At 34.0% G+C, this 16,766-nt stretch overlaps 1 protein-coding gene across 3 annotated transcripts in view; it reads right to left on the bottom strand.

Annotated features, from left to right (window-relative positions):
- Positions 1-313: 313 nt before the first annotated feature.
- Positions 314-16,766, bottom strand: part of ODR4 (odr-4 GPCR localization factor homolog) — a 34,308-nt gene continuing 17,855 nt past the window's right edge. For 2 of the 3 annotated variants that reach the window (XM_047076917.1, XM_047076919.1), the window contains 5 exons: positions 15,391-15,519; positions 14,409-14,499; positions 10,979-11,164; positions 4,472-4,582; positions 314-1,676 (listed from right to left, as the gene is read on the bottom strand). In XM_047076917.1, coding sequence (XP_046932873.1) covers positions 1,609-1,676; positions 4,472-4,582; positions 10,979-11,164; positions 14,409-14,499; positions 15,391-15,519 — 585 coding nt within the window. In that variant the 3' untranslated portion in view covers positions 314-1,608. The remainder of the gene's footprint in view (positions 1,677-4,471; positions 4,583-10,978; positions 11,165-14,408; positions 14,500-15,390; positions 15,520-16,766) is intronic. The other variant, XM_047076918.1, reaches the window with a different exon arrangement.

Here is a 16,766-nt window from a genome sequence, read left to right as displayed (position 1 = left end):
GAAGCCTACTAAGTATGTGACTGTCTTGCCTTCATTGGTGATCTTTTTGTCCCTTTGATTGCTTTTAAAATCTTGTATTTGGTTACCTTTTTGTTCTAATACTTTGGGTTAGGCATGGATTTGATCCATATATGCCTGGGATATAATACGTTTCCTGAAATCATGAAGTCATATTTTTCCAACAAATCTGGAAAATAGTTATCTTCAAATATTGCCACTCCTCCACCCCTCTCTATTCTTTCCTCGTAATACTTCCAGTCTTTGTAATTCTTCTCTCCATATCTCTTAACTTCTCTTTAATATTTTTATTTTCTTGTTCCTTGTTTCTCCTTGCTGAGCACTGGATAATTTCTTTAGAACTCACTTATAGTTTATTTATTGTGTCTTCAGTTGAGTCTAACATGATATTCAACATGCTTGAGGTTTTGTTTTTTTTTTAATTTCAAGTAACATTTTTTTCATTCTTAGCAGTTCTTTAGTTCTCATTTGTGCCTGTGGTTCCATCTTTCATAGAAGTTGGTGATGAGACCTTGGAGAACTGAATCCAAAGCTTATTATTTCTACGGGAGCTTTCTCATGCTAGCTGGTTTCGATTTGCACTGGTAATCTATACTGCTTTATCATAATCTATGGAAATCTTGAGGCTGTATCTTGCTTCTGCCAGAAGTATTTATAGGATACTATAAACTGGGTAGCAACTTCAACTGTACTGGCTAGGACAGCATGTCAGATTCAGATTCATCTCCTTGTTTCTAGTCCAAGGCAAATTGCATATTGGCAGTGTTGCAACTAGTATTTGCCATCTGAGTAACCACTGCCCACTTGCATGTTTAATAGAGTATTCACAATTCCCAACTCAAAATGTGTTCATTTTTGTGGGAGAGTCAAAATAGAGGTATGATTCTCAGAAACTTCCCTACTGTCTTTGAGCTGATTAATGCATTCAAAAGTAGGTTTTATTCAGGATTTAGTTTTGTAGTACCTAGTCTAATGTACCACTAGAAGTAAATGTCTAATATATTAAAACATGTATGATATGCTAACCTGAGAAAGCACATGATTTATGGCAATCCTTACCAACTCAAACCTCTCTGAAAAGGTTGCCTTAACCCTTGACCAGAACTCAATCAGTATTTTGTAACTGAGTATGCCTTAGAAAGGTCCTAGAGTATGAGTTCACCTAATAGGTAGTTGCCCCACTTCTTAGAAATTTCTCCAGTTATTCTATTACTAAGCTATACAGTCAACCCTGACTATTCACGTTTTCAATATCCTGATCAATATGCAATCCAGATCAAGAGGACTAAAATCTATGAAAGTAAGCCATCATTTTGAACATTTTTGAAAATAGATAATAAGGATTTGTGACATGCAACTTCCATCTATATGCACAACTTTATTTTTGCAAGCCTGAGCCATCTATAATATAAGCAGGGCTAAATGAGGCAGCTAGTGATTTCCATTTAGTCAGAAACACACCTAGTAGGCATTATTGGCAGCAGATCTGGCTGCTACTGTCTGAAATGTAGATGGATGGTCTGCATCTTTATGATTCATAATTGTTGGTCAGTGTTCTCTGGATGATCAGGAAGTTCTTTGTGTCTCACCCTAATCACTGAAGTAGTGAAAGGAGATCCCCGCAGCAAGGACTGCAACTGCAACCGCTGCAATCACACCTACAAGTAAAACAAACACAAAACACGTGGAAATGGGATGAGCAAAAGAAAGGCTTAACTGATCCTCAGCTCCGAAATGCAGGTGACTGATGCGCCTACGAGACACACATGCACAAACACATATACTTCCACACACACATATATATGTACTAAAAGCCAGCAAAGTCTGAGGAGGAAAATACAGCTGTAAGTTGAACAGTTTGCCAAGGTTGAACTGGTAACCATGGACTTCACCACTTAGCAAACAAAACCCTAAAAAAAAAAAAGCATGTCTCTTTAACACATGTGTACTCACCTAAGTGAAAGACTCACACATACTTGAAAAGGTTTCTTTCTTTTTTTTATTTTTAATTTTTTAATGTTTATTTATTTTTGAGAGAAAGGAAGACATAGTATGAGTGGGAGAGGAGCAGAGAGAGACAGAATCTATGCTGTCAGCACAGAGCCTGATGTGGGGCTTGACCCACGAACCATCAGATCATGACCTGAGCTGAAATCAGATGCTTAACTGACCTGAGCTGAAATCAGATGCTTAACTGACTGAGCCACCCACGTGCCCCAAAAAGCCTTCTATAAATATGTACACTGAATAAGTCAGTCAGAGAAAAGACAAATACCATATGATTTCACTCATATGTGGAATTTAAGAAACACAACAGATGAACATAGGGGAAGGAAAAGAAAAATAAGATAAAAACAGAGCAGGAGACAAACCATAAGAGATTCTTAAATACAGAGAACAAACTGAGGGTTGCTGGAGGGGTGGTAGAGGGGGTGGGCTAAATGGGTGATGGGTACTAAAGAGGGTACTTGTTGGGATGAGTACTGGGTTTTATATGTAAGTGATGAATCACTGAATTTTATTCCTGAAACCATTATTACACTATATATTAATTGGTTGGATTTAAATAAAGTTTTAAAAAATAAATTAATTAAATAAAATAAATATGTACAATGACATCCAAGCCATCTCATGGTAACTAGCTTAAACCATAAGAGAGCTCCAATGAGCAGTGTGTCTCAAACGTTACAAGGCAAAGTCAATTGTGTAGCTATTAAAACTACAAAAACTCAGATTCCACCATTATAAAATCTAAGAATTAGTAAGCCTGTGCTGGTAACTTTTATTCTTATTCATTTTTTTTTCTGATAATTGTAAGTTAACCAAAACAAAACTGACCAGAGAAGTCCAGACACAGACCCACACATATACACACACTTTGGTACAAAGAATTTGGGTAATCAGCTAATGAGTAAGTGACAACAAAAACAACTAAATTTCCTAACTTCTCTCAGTCAAAAGTCTTAATGCTTACAAAGCATTTTTCAAATTGGCATTCCACTTAACAACAGTCTACATGTTCTTCCATTAGTAAGTCTGAACAATGTTAAAGTGACTGCCACACTTCTTGGAGCCTTTAAAATTTTGAAATTCAAATGACATATCGGACAAAGGGCTAGTATCCAAAATCTATAAAAAGCTCACCAAACTCCACACCCGAAAACAAATAATCCAGTGAAGAAATGGGCAGAAAACATGAATAGACATTTCTCTAAAGAAGATATCCGGATGGCCAACAGGCACATGAAAAGATGCTCAACATCGTTCCTCATCAGGGAAATACAAATCAAAACCACACTCAGATATCACCTCACGCCAGTCAGAGTGGCCAAAATGAACAAATCAGGAGACTACAGATGCTGGAGAGGATGTGGAGAAACGGGAACCCTCTTGCACTGTTGGTGGGAATGCAAACTGGTGCAGCCACTCTGGAAAACAGTGTGGAGGTTCCTCAAAAAATTAAAAATAGACCTACCCTATGACCCAGCAGTAGCACTGCTAGGAATTTACCCAAGGGATACAGGAGTACTGATGCATAGGGGCACTTGGACCCCAATGTTTATAGCAGCACTCTCAACAATAGCCAAAGTATGGAAAGAGCCTAAATGTCCATCAACTGATGAATGGATAAAGAAATTGTGGTTTATATACACAATGGAGTACTACGTGGCAATGAGAAAGAATGAAATATGGCCCTTTGTAGCAACATGGATGGAACTGGAGAGTATTATGCTAAGTGAAATAAGCCATACAGAGAAAGACAGATACTATACATGTTCACTCTTATGTGGATCCTGAGAAACTTAACAGGAACCCATGGGGGAGGGGAAGGAAAAAAAAAAAAGAGGTTAGAGTGGGAGAGAGCCAAAGCATAAGAGACTCTTAAAAACTGAGAACAAACTGAGGGTTGATGGGGGGTGGGAGGGAGGGGAGGGTGGGTGATGGGTATTGAGGAGGGCACCTTTTGGGATGAGCACTGGGTGTTGTACGGAAACCAATTTGACAATAAATTTCATATATTTAAAAATAAATAAATAAATAAATAAATAAATAAATAAATAAATAAAATTTTGAAATTCATTATGAATTTCCAGACTTGCATTTGACTTTTTTCATAGAACACATACCAAAATCTTCTACGTTAACAGTTTTGCAAAGAACACCAGTTTGCAAAGCACTGGCCCAACTATACCAACTGAGTCCCAAAACTCAACATGTTTTTCTTCTAAAAACACCAAAAAAATTAACAGAAAGTATCATGTTCGAGGGCACTTGAGATAATGCATTATTTATAAATCTTTCCATCTCCAGGATCTAGCACTTTCCATAATACTCAAATACTCCTTAAACCAGTACTTCTAAGAAAGCAAAAATGGAATGGAAATAATTTTAAAATAATAAGAAAACTCAAAATTCAAAATATCTTTTCAATGTTATAAAAGAAATTAAATACCTATGTTTTGCTGAATTTTCAGTATTATTCTAGTTTTAATTGGTTTTTCAGGATGTTCATCATCTGTGCTGTCCAATGAAGCTTCAGTATTCACAGAGTACCTCATACAAGCTGCAAGAGGATAATAATAATTTAATAATAATTCCTAAATGAGAATTACCATTTTAAAATTAATTTTAAAGAATATTATAAAGAGCATATACAACAAGCTCCATTTTCCTTCAACTTGACTTTTTTTAATAACACAATGTATTTGCTCATTATCAAATGCAGGCCAATTCAATCTCATGGAATGTATGTTAAGATGACAATTTTTAAAATCCTGTATGTAATTTTATAACTGTCTGAAATCAAACAGCCATAGAGCTAGTTCTGAGTGACTCCCACAAATTATAATTCATTTACTATATGGTAGTAGAAATAAACTGATACCAAAAATCAAACCAGATAGGAGCAGGGTAACCTTCACTCTTAATTGGGATTAATTTCTATCGTTCTTATTGATGGTTTGACAATTAATAACTTCAAATAATTAGATATTAATAATAAAAGCAGGGATTTGCAAATTGCAGCCCATGGGCCAGACTTTATGTGCCCCACAAAGCCTAAAATATTTACTATTTGGACCTATAAAGAAAAAGTTTGCTGACTGGATCTAACCTGAAATTTGATATGTAGTTGTACCCTTTAAATTTTTTCATGTTTATTTTGAGAAAGGAGCAGAGAGTAAGGGAGAAAGAGAACTCCAAACAGGCTTCCACACTGTCAGCGCAGAGCCCGAAAGGGGCTTGAACTCACAAACCATGAGATTATGACCTGAGCTGAAATCCAGAGTTGGATGCTTAACTGACTGAGCCACCGGGGTGCCCTGACATACAGTAGTACCCTCTTATCTGCAGATAAGTATCTTTCAGATACTTGCAGTCAACTGCAGTCCAACAGCAGATGATCTTCTGACACAGCATCAAAAGGTCAACAGTAGCCTAATCCTTGGTCACAATGCCTGCGTCATTCACCTCACTTTATCTCATGAGACATTTTATCATCTCATATCATCACAAGGGGGAGTATAAATATAAGAAGATATTTGGAGAAAAAGAAAGAGCACATGCACATAACTTCTTTAATAGTATACTGTTATGACTGTTATATTTTATTGTTAGTTATCATTGTAAACTCTTACTGTGCCTAATTTATAAACTAAACTTTATCACAAGTACATACACATAGGGAAAAACACAGTATAGAGAGTTCGGTACTATCTGCAGTTTCAGGCTTCTACTGGGGGTCTTGGAACTTATCCTCTGCAAATAAGAAGGGACTACTGTATTCAAGCAAAATATGATCATAAATTTGACCTTAAAACAACTCAATGTTAAGCAAGGCAACTCTTTATCCCATTTTACAGATGGAAAATAGGACCTGGGAAGTTAAGTGCATATTTGAGGGTAATGGATAGCAGACTGAGGATTCAAATACAAGTTCTCTATTTCATTATACTAGCAATAATTTATGTAGGTTCGTTTAGCTGAATTTATTTAACATTGATTAAAAAAAGTGTTTCAACTAAAGGGCCGCCTGGGTGGTTCAATCGGTTAAGCATCCGAATCCTGACTTCAGCTCAGGTCATGATCTCAGTTTGTGGCTTTGAGCCCCGTGTCGGCACAGAGCCTGCCTAGGACTCTCTTTCTCCTCTCTGCCCCTCCTCCCACCTCTAACCAGAGTGCATATACTCTATCTCTCAAAGTAAATAAACTTAAAAAAAAAAAAGTGTTTGAACTAAGAACATCCTTAGAGATCACATAGACTAGTGGTTTTCATGTTTTTTCCTAGTGCTAAAGAATGTGACAGAAAATCCCAGCATGTAAAATAGATGAAAATAGAATTACGCAGCTAAAACAAGAATGGAGGGATCCTGAAGCCAGACTCCCTTCCTTCCCTCAGAGGTGGTAATCAAATGCTCTTCTATAGAGCTCTAGGGAACTATCTGAAAGCATCTGCCCCATGTTGATACCTTTGTTTACAAAGAGAACACAGAGAGACAATAACTACTGTTTAAATTCAAGGTAAAATAACAATGGAGTACTACGTGGCAATGAGAAAGAATGAAATATGGCCCTTTGTAGCAACATGGATGGAACTGGAGAGTGTGATGCTAAGTGAAATAAGCCATACAGAGAAAGACAGATACCATATGTTTTCACTCTTATGTGGATCCTGAGAAACTTAACAGAAACCCATGGGGGAAGGGAAGGGAAAAAAAAAAAAAAAAAAAGGAGGTTAGAGTGGGAGACAGCCAAAGCATAAGAGACTCTTAAAAACTGAGAACAAATTGAGGGTTGATGGGGGGTGGGAGGGAGGGGAGGGTGGGTGATGGGTATTGAGGAGGGCACCTTTTGGGATGAGCACTGGGTGTTGTATGGAAACCAATTTGACAATAAACTTCATATACTGAAAAAAAAAACAAATTCAAGGTAAAATAGATAATTTCCTGGATTTAAAATGTCTTTACAGACATCTTTATATCTCAATATAACAGCACAGGCTCACAAGTATGATACATAAACTTATGGAAACAGTTATTTGTGGTACCAAAATGAATGAAAGAGAAAGAAAAAAATGCCTATTTTTACAGATTTCCCATGAAGATAAGTTTACTGTCATTTTCAGAAATCATCTTTAGCAACTACTTCATTACAATCTAGGCTATCACTGTTTCTTTTTCCCTCTTCAAGCATATGATGAAAGTACTTTAAAGACAAACACAAAACCCCCTTCTCTTTTTTTTTCTCCCATATCACATTGGTTGCAAAGGCTAACAAACTCTTATCATGAATTATCTCTAGAACCATTCAGTCTTCTATATTTCCAGTTTTCTAGTTTTCTCAAGGGCTCTAACACTTTAGTTCTAGATTACATTAGCCCACCCCTAACTTTATATTTCCCCTAACTTCACCTATAGATCAAAAGGTTGAATGCAACAGCACACTTTTATTCATGGTAGCACACACACACAACTCTGGCTTTTCTGTCAGTAAATAAAATAAATAATTTCTATTAGTAAATAAAATAAAAAAACTTTTTTTGGGGGGCCACTAAAATCCTTGTATCTGATAACAAATAAAAATAATGGATGAAGCAGAAATTAAACTTATTTGCTAAAGGATTTTTTTTTACTTGAGTACTTGTATTTAAAGAGCGCAAAAATGGTTTTGTCATGATGTTGCTTACACATTTAACATTGAATTGTTACCTGCAAAAGTCATGCTCTAGTAATGTCAAATCCTCTGCACAAATAATTTACTTCTCTAAAAAAAGATATTTCATTGCTCTATTTCCATTTTGAATCTGTCATACAAAATCATATTGCTTTGATACAAATCTGAGATCATTTACTGAAGCAGAGCCATAACAACTTATTTGTGCTTGTTTCTGGTGGGGACTTTTAGGACTTTAATTCAAATCTCAGACATTATGTCATTTTCCTAGTATCTGAAATTTAAATGCAAATAACATGATTCGATAGGAAGTTAGATCTTAATCATTCCTTAAAACCAGGTAATTTTAACTTCAGACAAGCCCCAAATTAATCATGTGAGAAAGTAGAGCAACTGTCAACAAACGAGAAAAAACAAGAGCCATAATGAATGCATGCTAAGTTATCAACGTGATCAATTTTATTCCAAGCTATTGATAGTTAGGACTGTTTAGATGCTTTAAATAAAATGTTAGGACTTGAACTCCTTAGTGGTCTTCTTCCCCATCCCTGAATACTAAAGTAATGAGGTTTCACTATAACCAGTGATGTAGCTGTAAAAATACATGTTCATTAGTACTTCTCTTTCCTTCATAATTATCAATGTTTAACCAAACAACAATTAATTAGCTCTAATAAAAAGACACAATTGGCAAAGATGAGTTTCACCAGATTTTAAGGTAGGTCTCCAAATTTTTAGCTGATACTGTAGATAAAATACATCTTAGTTATTAAGTTAATATCTAGTAGGAGATGACTAACACACCTAAGAAATTCTAAAGCCACAGTTATCCCTCACCTTAAGTGAGTCATTTTTACAAACAAATTGTTCTTCATCCCTTAAGTCATTTAAAAGTATGTTATTTTAAGGTACTTACCTGGCAAAATATGTATTTCAAACATAGCAACTACTTGGCAAGTATATTATAGTATAGAAATAATAATAATCAGCAAATAATAACACCAAATACTTAGAAAATTAAGCCAGATACTTATAACAAGTTTAACACCCTTAAATGTACAGTAATTGATTTTAATTTTTGAACTTGAACAACTGAACTCCACTTTTTATGATTTTACACAAAAACCCTAATTTCAAATATTTAGGAAAATCTATGTATACCATAAAATACTACTTTTATACTTCATGTTAACATTTTTCATTATAATTCAGAAGGTTCATTTTTTAAAAGTTTTATAATAATGCTAGTTAATATCATCTTACAGTTATGTATCTCTTTTTGTTTAGAAAGTATTTTCCCTAACATTTATATTAAATTCTCATATCAACCCCAAGAGTATCTGGGGTTCAGAGGTGAATTGTTTAAAGTCACACAGATGTAAGTGGCACACCTGGACTCAGTTAAAATATTATCTCCATAAAATTATGCATCTAATATTTTTGAGTAAACTAATAAATGAATAAATGAGTGACAAATAAATTGAGAAATAAAGAAGTGAATAAGTGAATATAGTTCTAAACCAATAGGATACTAATGAAAAAGCACTTGATTTTTCTACTAAAATGTTTGTTTTTACCCTGTCCCATAATTTGGGAATATGTTATTTTGTTATTAAATATGCTAATTACCAAATCATTCCTTCTAATTCAACAAAAACTTGATGAAGCAAAACTAATATAATTCTAGACAAGTCATATTCTTGGCCACAATACATCTGATGCTAGTGTTCAATTCCTAAAAAAAACCTAGATTTACTTTTAGTGCATTCATCATTCAAAATGAACTCAAATGTCACAGAATGAACACAAATGCTCTCAAGGATAATTCCTGTGCTGAATGTTGTGATAATTCTGTTCATCCCTCTATTATAGAACTAATCACCTTGTTTTAGAATAACTCATTTTTCTCTATTTCCCACTATACCATGAGCTTCTAATAGTCAGGACTATATATTTGATCTCTAGAACCCTCATGCTTAATACAGAATAGGCAATCAAAAATAATCAATCAGGGGTGCCTGGGTGGCTCAGACTGTTGAGTGTCCGACTTTTGATTTTGGCTCAGGTCACGATCCCACAGTTTGTGAGACTGAGCCCAGCATCAGGCTTCACAGTGCAGTGCCTGCTTGGAATTATCTCCCTCTCCCTCTGCCCCTTCCCTGATCATGTTCTCTCTTTCTCTCTCAAGATAAATAAATTAAAAGAAAAAATTTTTAAGTAATCATTCAAACACTAATTTGGGATTTATGTACATTTCAAAAACAGTGCAGACTCCGTAAAGAAGCACATTTCCCATAATGAAGTAGTATCTTCAATACATCATATAATACTAGAAAAACATATAATCTAGAAATCATGAGTTTGACACAGGATACATTTAAGTATACAAAGCTAAACTTTCCAAGTTGCTGTTTTGTTCCTTTGTGTTTGTAATGTTAAACTCTTCCTACTCAAGTTAATCCATCTCTATACTAGATTACCAGCATAAAAAAAAAAAATCACATATTTTTAAATGTTCGTCTGTTTAATATGTTTAAACATGTTTAATATGTTTAAATAACATGTTTAAATATGTTTAATATGTTTCATCACATATTTTTAAAGTTTCAGGAAGCCTGCTATACACTCTTGTACACTTATTTATAGATATGTTTTCATATCCTGCCTTCACTAGAAACAAAACAAAAACAAAGCAAAGCAAAACAAAACAAAAACAGCCTTCTAAAATGTAAGGTCAAATGTGAAAGTGACAGGGGAAGAAATTATGTTACATAATTAGATGCTATGGCAAATCTGTGCTCTATAAAAATAAAGTTGATCTAATGTTTGGAACTGCCTTTTTCAGCTTAGTATCCCAATTATATGAAAGAGACAAGAAAATAGAGGCCAATATATGAAAAAGATGTTTAATAAAGTGTTTAAAAAACACTGTGACATTATGCTTAACCAAATATTAAGATAATGAATTTTAAGAAAACTTTCCATATAATAAAACAAATACCTTAAGAGCTATATATTTCCACTTATTTAAGGATGAATTTTTTTAATGAAGATCTACTTGCTAGGCTTAGAAAAATTTTAAGTATCTTAAATTTTGGTAGAATTTTCCAAGAAAACACTGACTACATGTTCATCATATGTAGAAATTAAACAGACACATTTTTAAATGTCTTGAAAATATCAAACAGAACTAGTGTCAAAGAAATCTAAAGACATATTTAAACTAGATGCCTCATAGGTAATCTTAGGAAAAGTTTAATGAGGTTCTTAAGTAACATTATATAATTACCTGTGTTTATTTCCTCTGCAATTTCCAAATCTTCTATTTGAATCATATGATCTAACATCTCTATAAAATGGTCTCTCATTTCTTCAGCTGACTCATCACCAAATTTATAATCACATAACATTATAGTGGATCCCGGAATGGGGACAAAAACTCGGTGAGGGAGGATGTGAAACTCTTTTTCAGAATCTAAATGGAGAAGGAACATTATCAATATTTAGATAGGTCTGTCACTAGGATCAGTGATATATTTTGATAAGTATATGAAAATATACACTAATAAAAACAAAACCTAAAAGGTCTTTTCATTTTCTAATTGATCTTACACAAAATTGCTCTTACTGAATTCTGCTTTACCTTAACACCCCTGGCCTCTGCAAGGGACTCCATGATGCTCCTATGAAATGTAAACTTACCCACTGCCTTCAGTGTGAAGATACTGTTACTTATATATTCTTGTAATATCCACTGTCCTATGAAAGAATACTCAATAGAGAATTTTGTCCCTGGTCTCAGAAATAGTTGTTTTTCTTATTTCTTACTTTCTTATTGTACTTCTTACAAGCAATGGATTTTATAAAAATAGTATTTCTCTTCTTCATGTAAGTTTGGAGCCAAATTAGTGGCCCACTTACACCAAGTGTATAGGACATGATAGTACATTTCACACTAATCTTACCACTGACTTCATCTTACTAGATCTAGGCTGATTACATGTTTTATATACGAATCTTACTGTAACTTCATCCTGCTTTCTTTTTCATTTTCCCTTTACCTCATTCTTACCGCTAGTATTTATCTTGTTATCTTGTTAACTGTAATACCTTTTTGCAAACAGCCTTAAATTATCAATAGAAAAAATAATCTGGATATAAATAAACAGCATTTCATTCTTTGAATACTCACAAAGTAAAATATAATACTTCCCCTAATTTTTAACATAGTCACTGGTCTACATAAACACATAATAATTGTTTAGTTCAACACCATGATTCTAATGAACTATTAACAAAGATAGAGATATTGTGTAAAGAATGACCTCTTTCAGCAATGGATGTGATTAAATAAGCTACCAATATACAGATCAAATAGAAAACTAGGGCTCACTTTAGTAGCAATCTATATTTCCTTGTCAGGAAACTAGTAGTAGCTTTATAAAACTATAAACAGAAGATGATGAAGGAGGCCTTAAGTGTCACAGGAAATGCTATGACTTAAAAATTATGTGTTCTTACCAGATTCTGCTTAATATCTTGTTTTCATATGAGAACTGGGAGAAAAATTTTACTATTTGACCAGGCTGCCTCCTAGCTGTAATATTATATTACTGCAATTTTTACTGTAGCATGTATATTGTCCACACATTGAAATTAGGAATGTATTATTTTATTCTGGGCTACAGTTTCTTATAACAGGCTAATGTAATTAGCTAAGGCCTCAAAGGCCACTCAATTACCAGTGAAAACTTTTATTTTTATTGAAAATTTAGGAATAATATTAGATTGTAACATTAACTTCTAATACATCAAACTTAACGTATACATATCACAACTGCTATGAGAAGTAATTTTACTACTTGAACATCACCAAAAATTTCAAAACACTAGCTCACTTAATATAAAACAATATCAATGCATTTTTAAATGCTTTAAATAGAGTATTTAACTAAAGTGTGTGATAGGGTAGGTCTTTGGCATTAATGGTGAATGTATCCCTACGTCCCCAAAAATCCTAAAATTCACAGTTCAATTATAGCACAGTCTGTTGCTTAGAAAGTGAAGTAATGTTTAGCACCAGGAGAGTTATTACATACACAAAGTTAAGTAGTAAAAACAAGGTCACACTGGGGCACCTGGGTGGCTCAGTAGGTTATTAAAAGTCTCTCTCTCTCTTTTTTTTTTTTAAGTTTAAAGTTTATTTCTGTCTGAGCCAGACAGAGTGCATGAGCGAGGGAGGGAGAAGGGGGGAGAGAGAGAGAGAGAGAAAGAGAGAGAGAGAGAGAGAGAGAGAGAGAGAGAGAGAGAGAGAGAGAGATAGGACCCAAGCAGCCTCCACACTGTTAGGTCAGAGCCCAACGGGAGGTTCGATCTCATGAATCATGAGATCATGACCTGAGCCAAAACCAAGAGTTGGATACTTAACTGACTGAGCCACCCAGGCACCCTGCATTTGACTCTAGATTTTGGCTCAGGTCATAATCTCAGCAGTTCATGAGACTGAGCCCTGCAGTGGGTTCTGCACTGACAGTGCAGAGCCTGCTTGGGATTCTCTCTCCGTCTCTGCCCCTCCTTTGCTCTCTCTCTCTCTCAAAAACAGTAAATGAATTAAAACACACACACACACACACACACACACACACGGCCACACTGACACGAGGCTGATAGGCTGGTAGGCTGGGTGACTAATTGACCAGGTTTTACATACTTCACAAAACAAAAATCTCAATCCAACTGCTGCATATAAAATTCAAATTCATGTCTCAGCAAACTATACATTATTACTAAATGGAGCTTCAGGGTTACTTGTGAAGTACAGAAAGGACAAATGTTAAATTAAATCTGGCAATTCCACCAATCTATCATACTACGGATATAAAAGAGATAATTAGTCCACCAAACCTAATATACTAGCTATCAGTAGTCTTAAAAGAAGTTAGTTATACAGAGAAGATTTTCCTATAAACATAAAAATATTCCCTTAACAAGCTAATGTACATGTTTCATTTAGATACATATTCAACTGTGAATTGCAAATGCACTCACACCTGAATGGTTGGAAGGTAGAGAAAAGTGTGTAACTTCAAAAAGCATACTCAATATTATAATTCTCCTTTTGAGTAAAAAAAAATATTATTAACACAAATTACATAAATGGTATAGTTTATATTTCTCAAAAGATGGAATAATTATAAAAGGTTAAGACAGAATGACCCAGTCTTTTCCAAATCTAATAAAGTTTGTCATAGTAATAATGAGAAGTATACAAATTAGTATACAAAAAAACTTAGGAAAGATCAACTGCATATATACTACAAATTAATACCTACTAAAAATTTATTATATAATACTTAACACTAATAAATATTTTGTTTTGGATAAATTTTTTTTTAAACACCAGATATTAATTTAATAATATTAGCTTTAAAATGTTAATACAGTTTACCCATTCTGGCAGAAATTCATGCAGAGTTTACAAAAAAAACCCTCCCTCAGATTTTAAAAATGTTGACAGATTTGCTATTATAAGGTGTTTCAAACATTTTTTTGGGGGGTGGCAACTGAAAAATTGTCATTTGCTAAAAAAAGTAAAAGATGCCATATCGTTATAAAAGACAGATATAGGTAGTTACAAAAGATAACATATCTATTACATTTTGACATCCTATTACTGTATTGATAACACACACAAAAAGTTCTTAATTTTATACTCATAACTTTTTTTTCTGGAACTTCATTCAAAAGCAGATCCTCAAATAGTATTTCACAACGATCTGCAACTGTATTCAATATATCTCTCTTCATTGCCTATAAAAAAAAAAATCACAATAAGAAATGAAATCCGTGACTTTAGATTTGCATTATTTTATTACCACTCCCCCCCCAACATAGTTGACCTCCCTGTATAATCATGTTCACTACAATAATTGGTGGTACATCATCTCATTTTTGTTAAAGTTTATTTATTTGAGTGAGAGAGAGATAGAGAGCAAGCTCAGGGGAGGGGCAGAGAGAGAATCCCAACCGCTGATAGTGTGGAGTCTGATGTGGGGCTCCATGCCACAAACCATGAAATCATGACCTGAGCCCAAATCAAGTCACTTAAGTGACTGAGTCACCCAGGCGCCCCACATCATTCCATTTTTTTAATATCCATTGCTTTAACATGATTAACACATTAACAGTTTAACAGCACATTTGCCTAGCCTTCATTTAAATAATTAATTAAAACCAAATAAATGAATGAAATTTTGTATCTAAACAAATAAAGCTAGTGTTCCAAATTAGGAAATGTATAATTATAACAAAAGTGCCAGTTATCATTTTTTAAATTTCTGAATTATCCAGATTATAGAATACTAGGTAATAATATTTCCAATGAATACTTTTCCTGTTATTTATAAAGTTTAACTTCCTTCTGAAGAGATAATTTCAAATGTACTACTATATCAAAACTGTGGATCACTGAATAAATATGTATAATCATCACTTTAAAAAAAGGCATAGACCAGATATCCTACAGATGAAAATCTTGGGACCAACGACATGGTACATTTGGATTAGCTAAGAGATTTGACCTTTATCAGTTAAAATCAAATTAATAATTATGAAATCAGAGATTGAAATAAGATTTTAGGATTTTTGAATAGTTATGTTAACATGCTTCTGTTTTTCATACAGCATTTATTCCTTCTGTACCTGCACAGCATCTTTAACCTTGGGTTTACTGCTATGAATATAAGCTCTGCATTTCACGGCACCCTTAAGGTTTACCGAGCCACTGCAGATCTGGACTGTGGCTGTGGATCTGCGGTCTGAATTCAGAAGCTGAAAGACAAAATCTATTTAAGTTCTAAGAGCCAATAATTATTAACTATACGAAACATTTAAACATTATATAAGCCATTTCATGAAGTGAGATAGAATTTCTGACTGAACCAAGTGTTTGAAAATACCTTCCATAAATTACTAAAAGGCCTTCACATTCCTTATTAAATTATATATTATTTTCTGAGTATTTTAAATGTACTCTGAAGTAAAACACAACCCCCAAAATGGGACACAGTAAAAATGAAAATTCTAAGTATACCTGGAATAAATAGGGTCAATTCTGAAGAACAAACACAAATCATGTAACTTGTGAATAGTGCTATGCGCCTCTGCAATAATAATAATAATAATAATAATAATCAGGAAAAAAGGAGGAAAAATGGTGAAGAAACTGAAAGACATGACTATGTAGCTACTGAGAGCACATGAATAGTTAATGTCTAATGTAATTCAGGCAAAGTTAGTTTGGGGTTTTTTTGCGTGTGTTTTTTAAAGAATTTAAAGTTAATACAGTCAAGGTCTTATTGGTAAAAAATCTGTCATAAATCAAAAAATTCAAAATGTTCCAGGACTGGTTAAAACAAAGTTTATCCTCAAACCAAGCAGCAGGGTGATAATGCTCATACTGTACCTGGAAGAAGCCTATGATACTTGTAGAGATCATTGATATATCAATAAGGTGAGGGTGGAGGAGGAATACTGGGCTTCCTTTATCCACTACACAGAACTTTACTACAACATAATGCCCTTTTTTATGTATTTAATATCTAATTTATATGTCTTACAATACACAACACATTTTTATTAAAAAAAATTTTTTTTAATGTTTATTTATTTTTGAGACAGAGAGAGACAGAGTATCAACAGGGGAGGGTCAGAGAGAGGGAGACACAGAATCTGAAACAGGCTCCAGGCTCTAAGCTGTCAGCACAGAGCCCGACGCGGGGCTCGAACTCACGGACTGTGAGATCATGACCTGAGCCGAAGTCAGCCGCCCAACTGACTGAGCCACCCAGGCGCCCCTATACAACACATTCTTAACATATACATGTATAAATTAGGGCACTGTTTTCCACAAAGTACTAGACTATATATAAAAGACTACACACACACACACACACACACGCACACACACACACACACACACATACACATACACAGATGGAGGAGAGTTTTCTTTTTTTTTTTTTTTTTTTTTTTTTTTTTTTTTTTTTTTTTTTTTTTTTTTTTGGAGGAGAGTTTTC

The sequence above is a fragment of the Lynx rufus genome, unplaced genomic scaffold (genome assembly GCF_022079265.1).
Source record: "Lynx rufus isolate CCGP_SWC_20201006 ecotype Redwood Valley unplaced genomic scaffold, mLynRuf1.p SCAF_15, whole genome shotgun sequence".
Lineage (NCBI taxonomy): Eukaryota > Metazoa > Chordata > Mammalia > Carnivora > Felidae > Lynx > Lynx rufus.
Note: the sequence above shows the minus strand (reverse complement) of the source record. Positions and strands in the feature narration are given on the sequence as shown.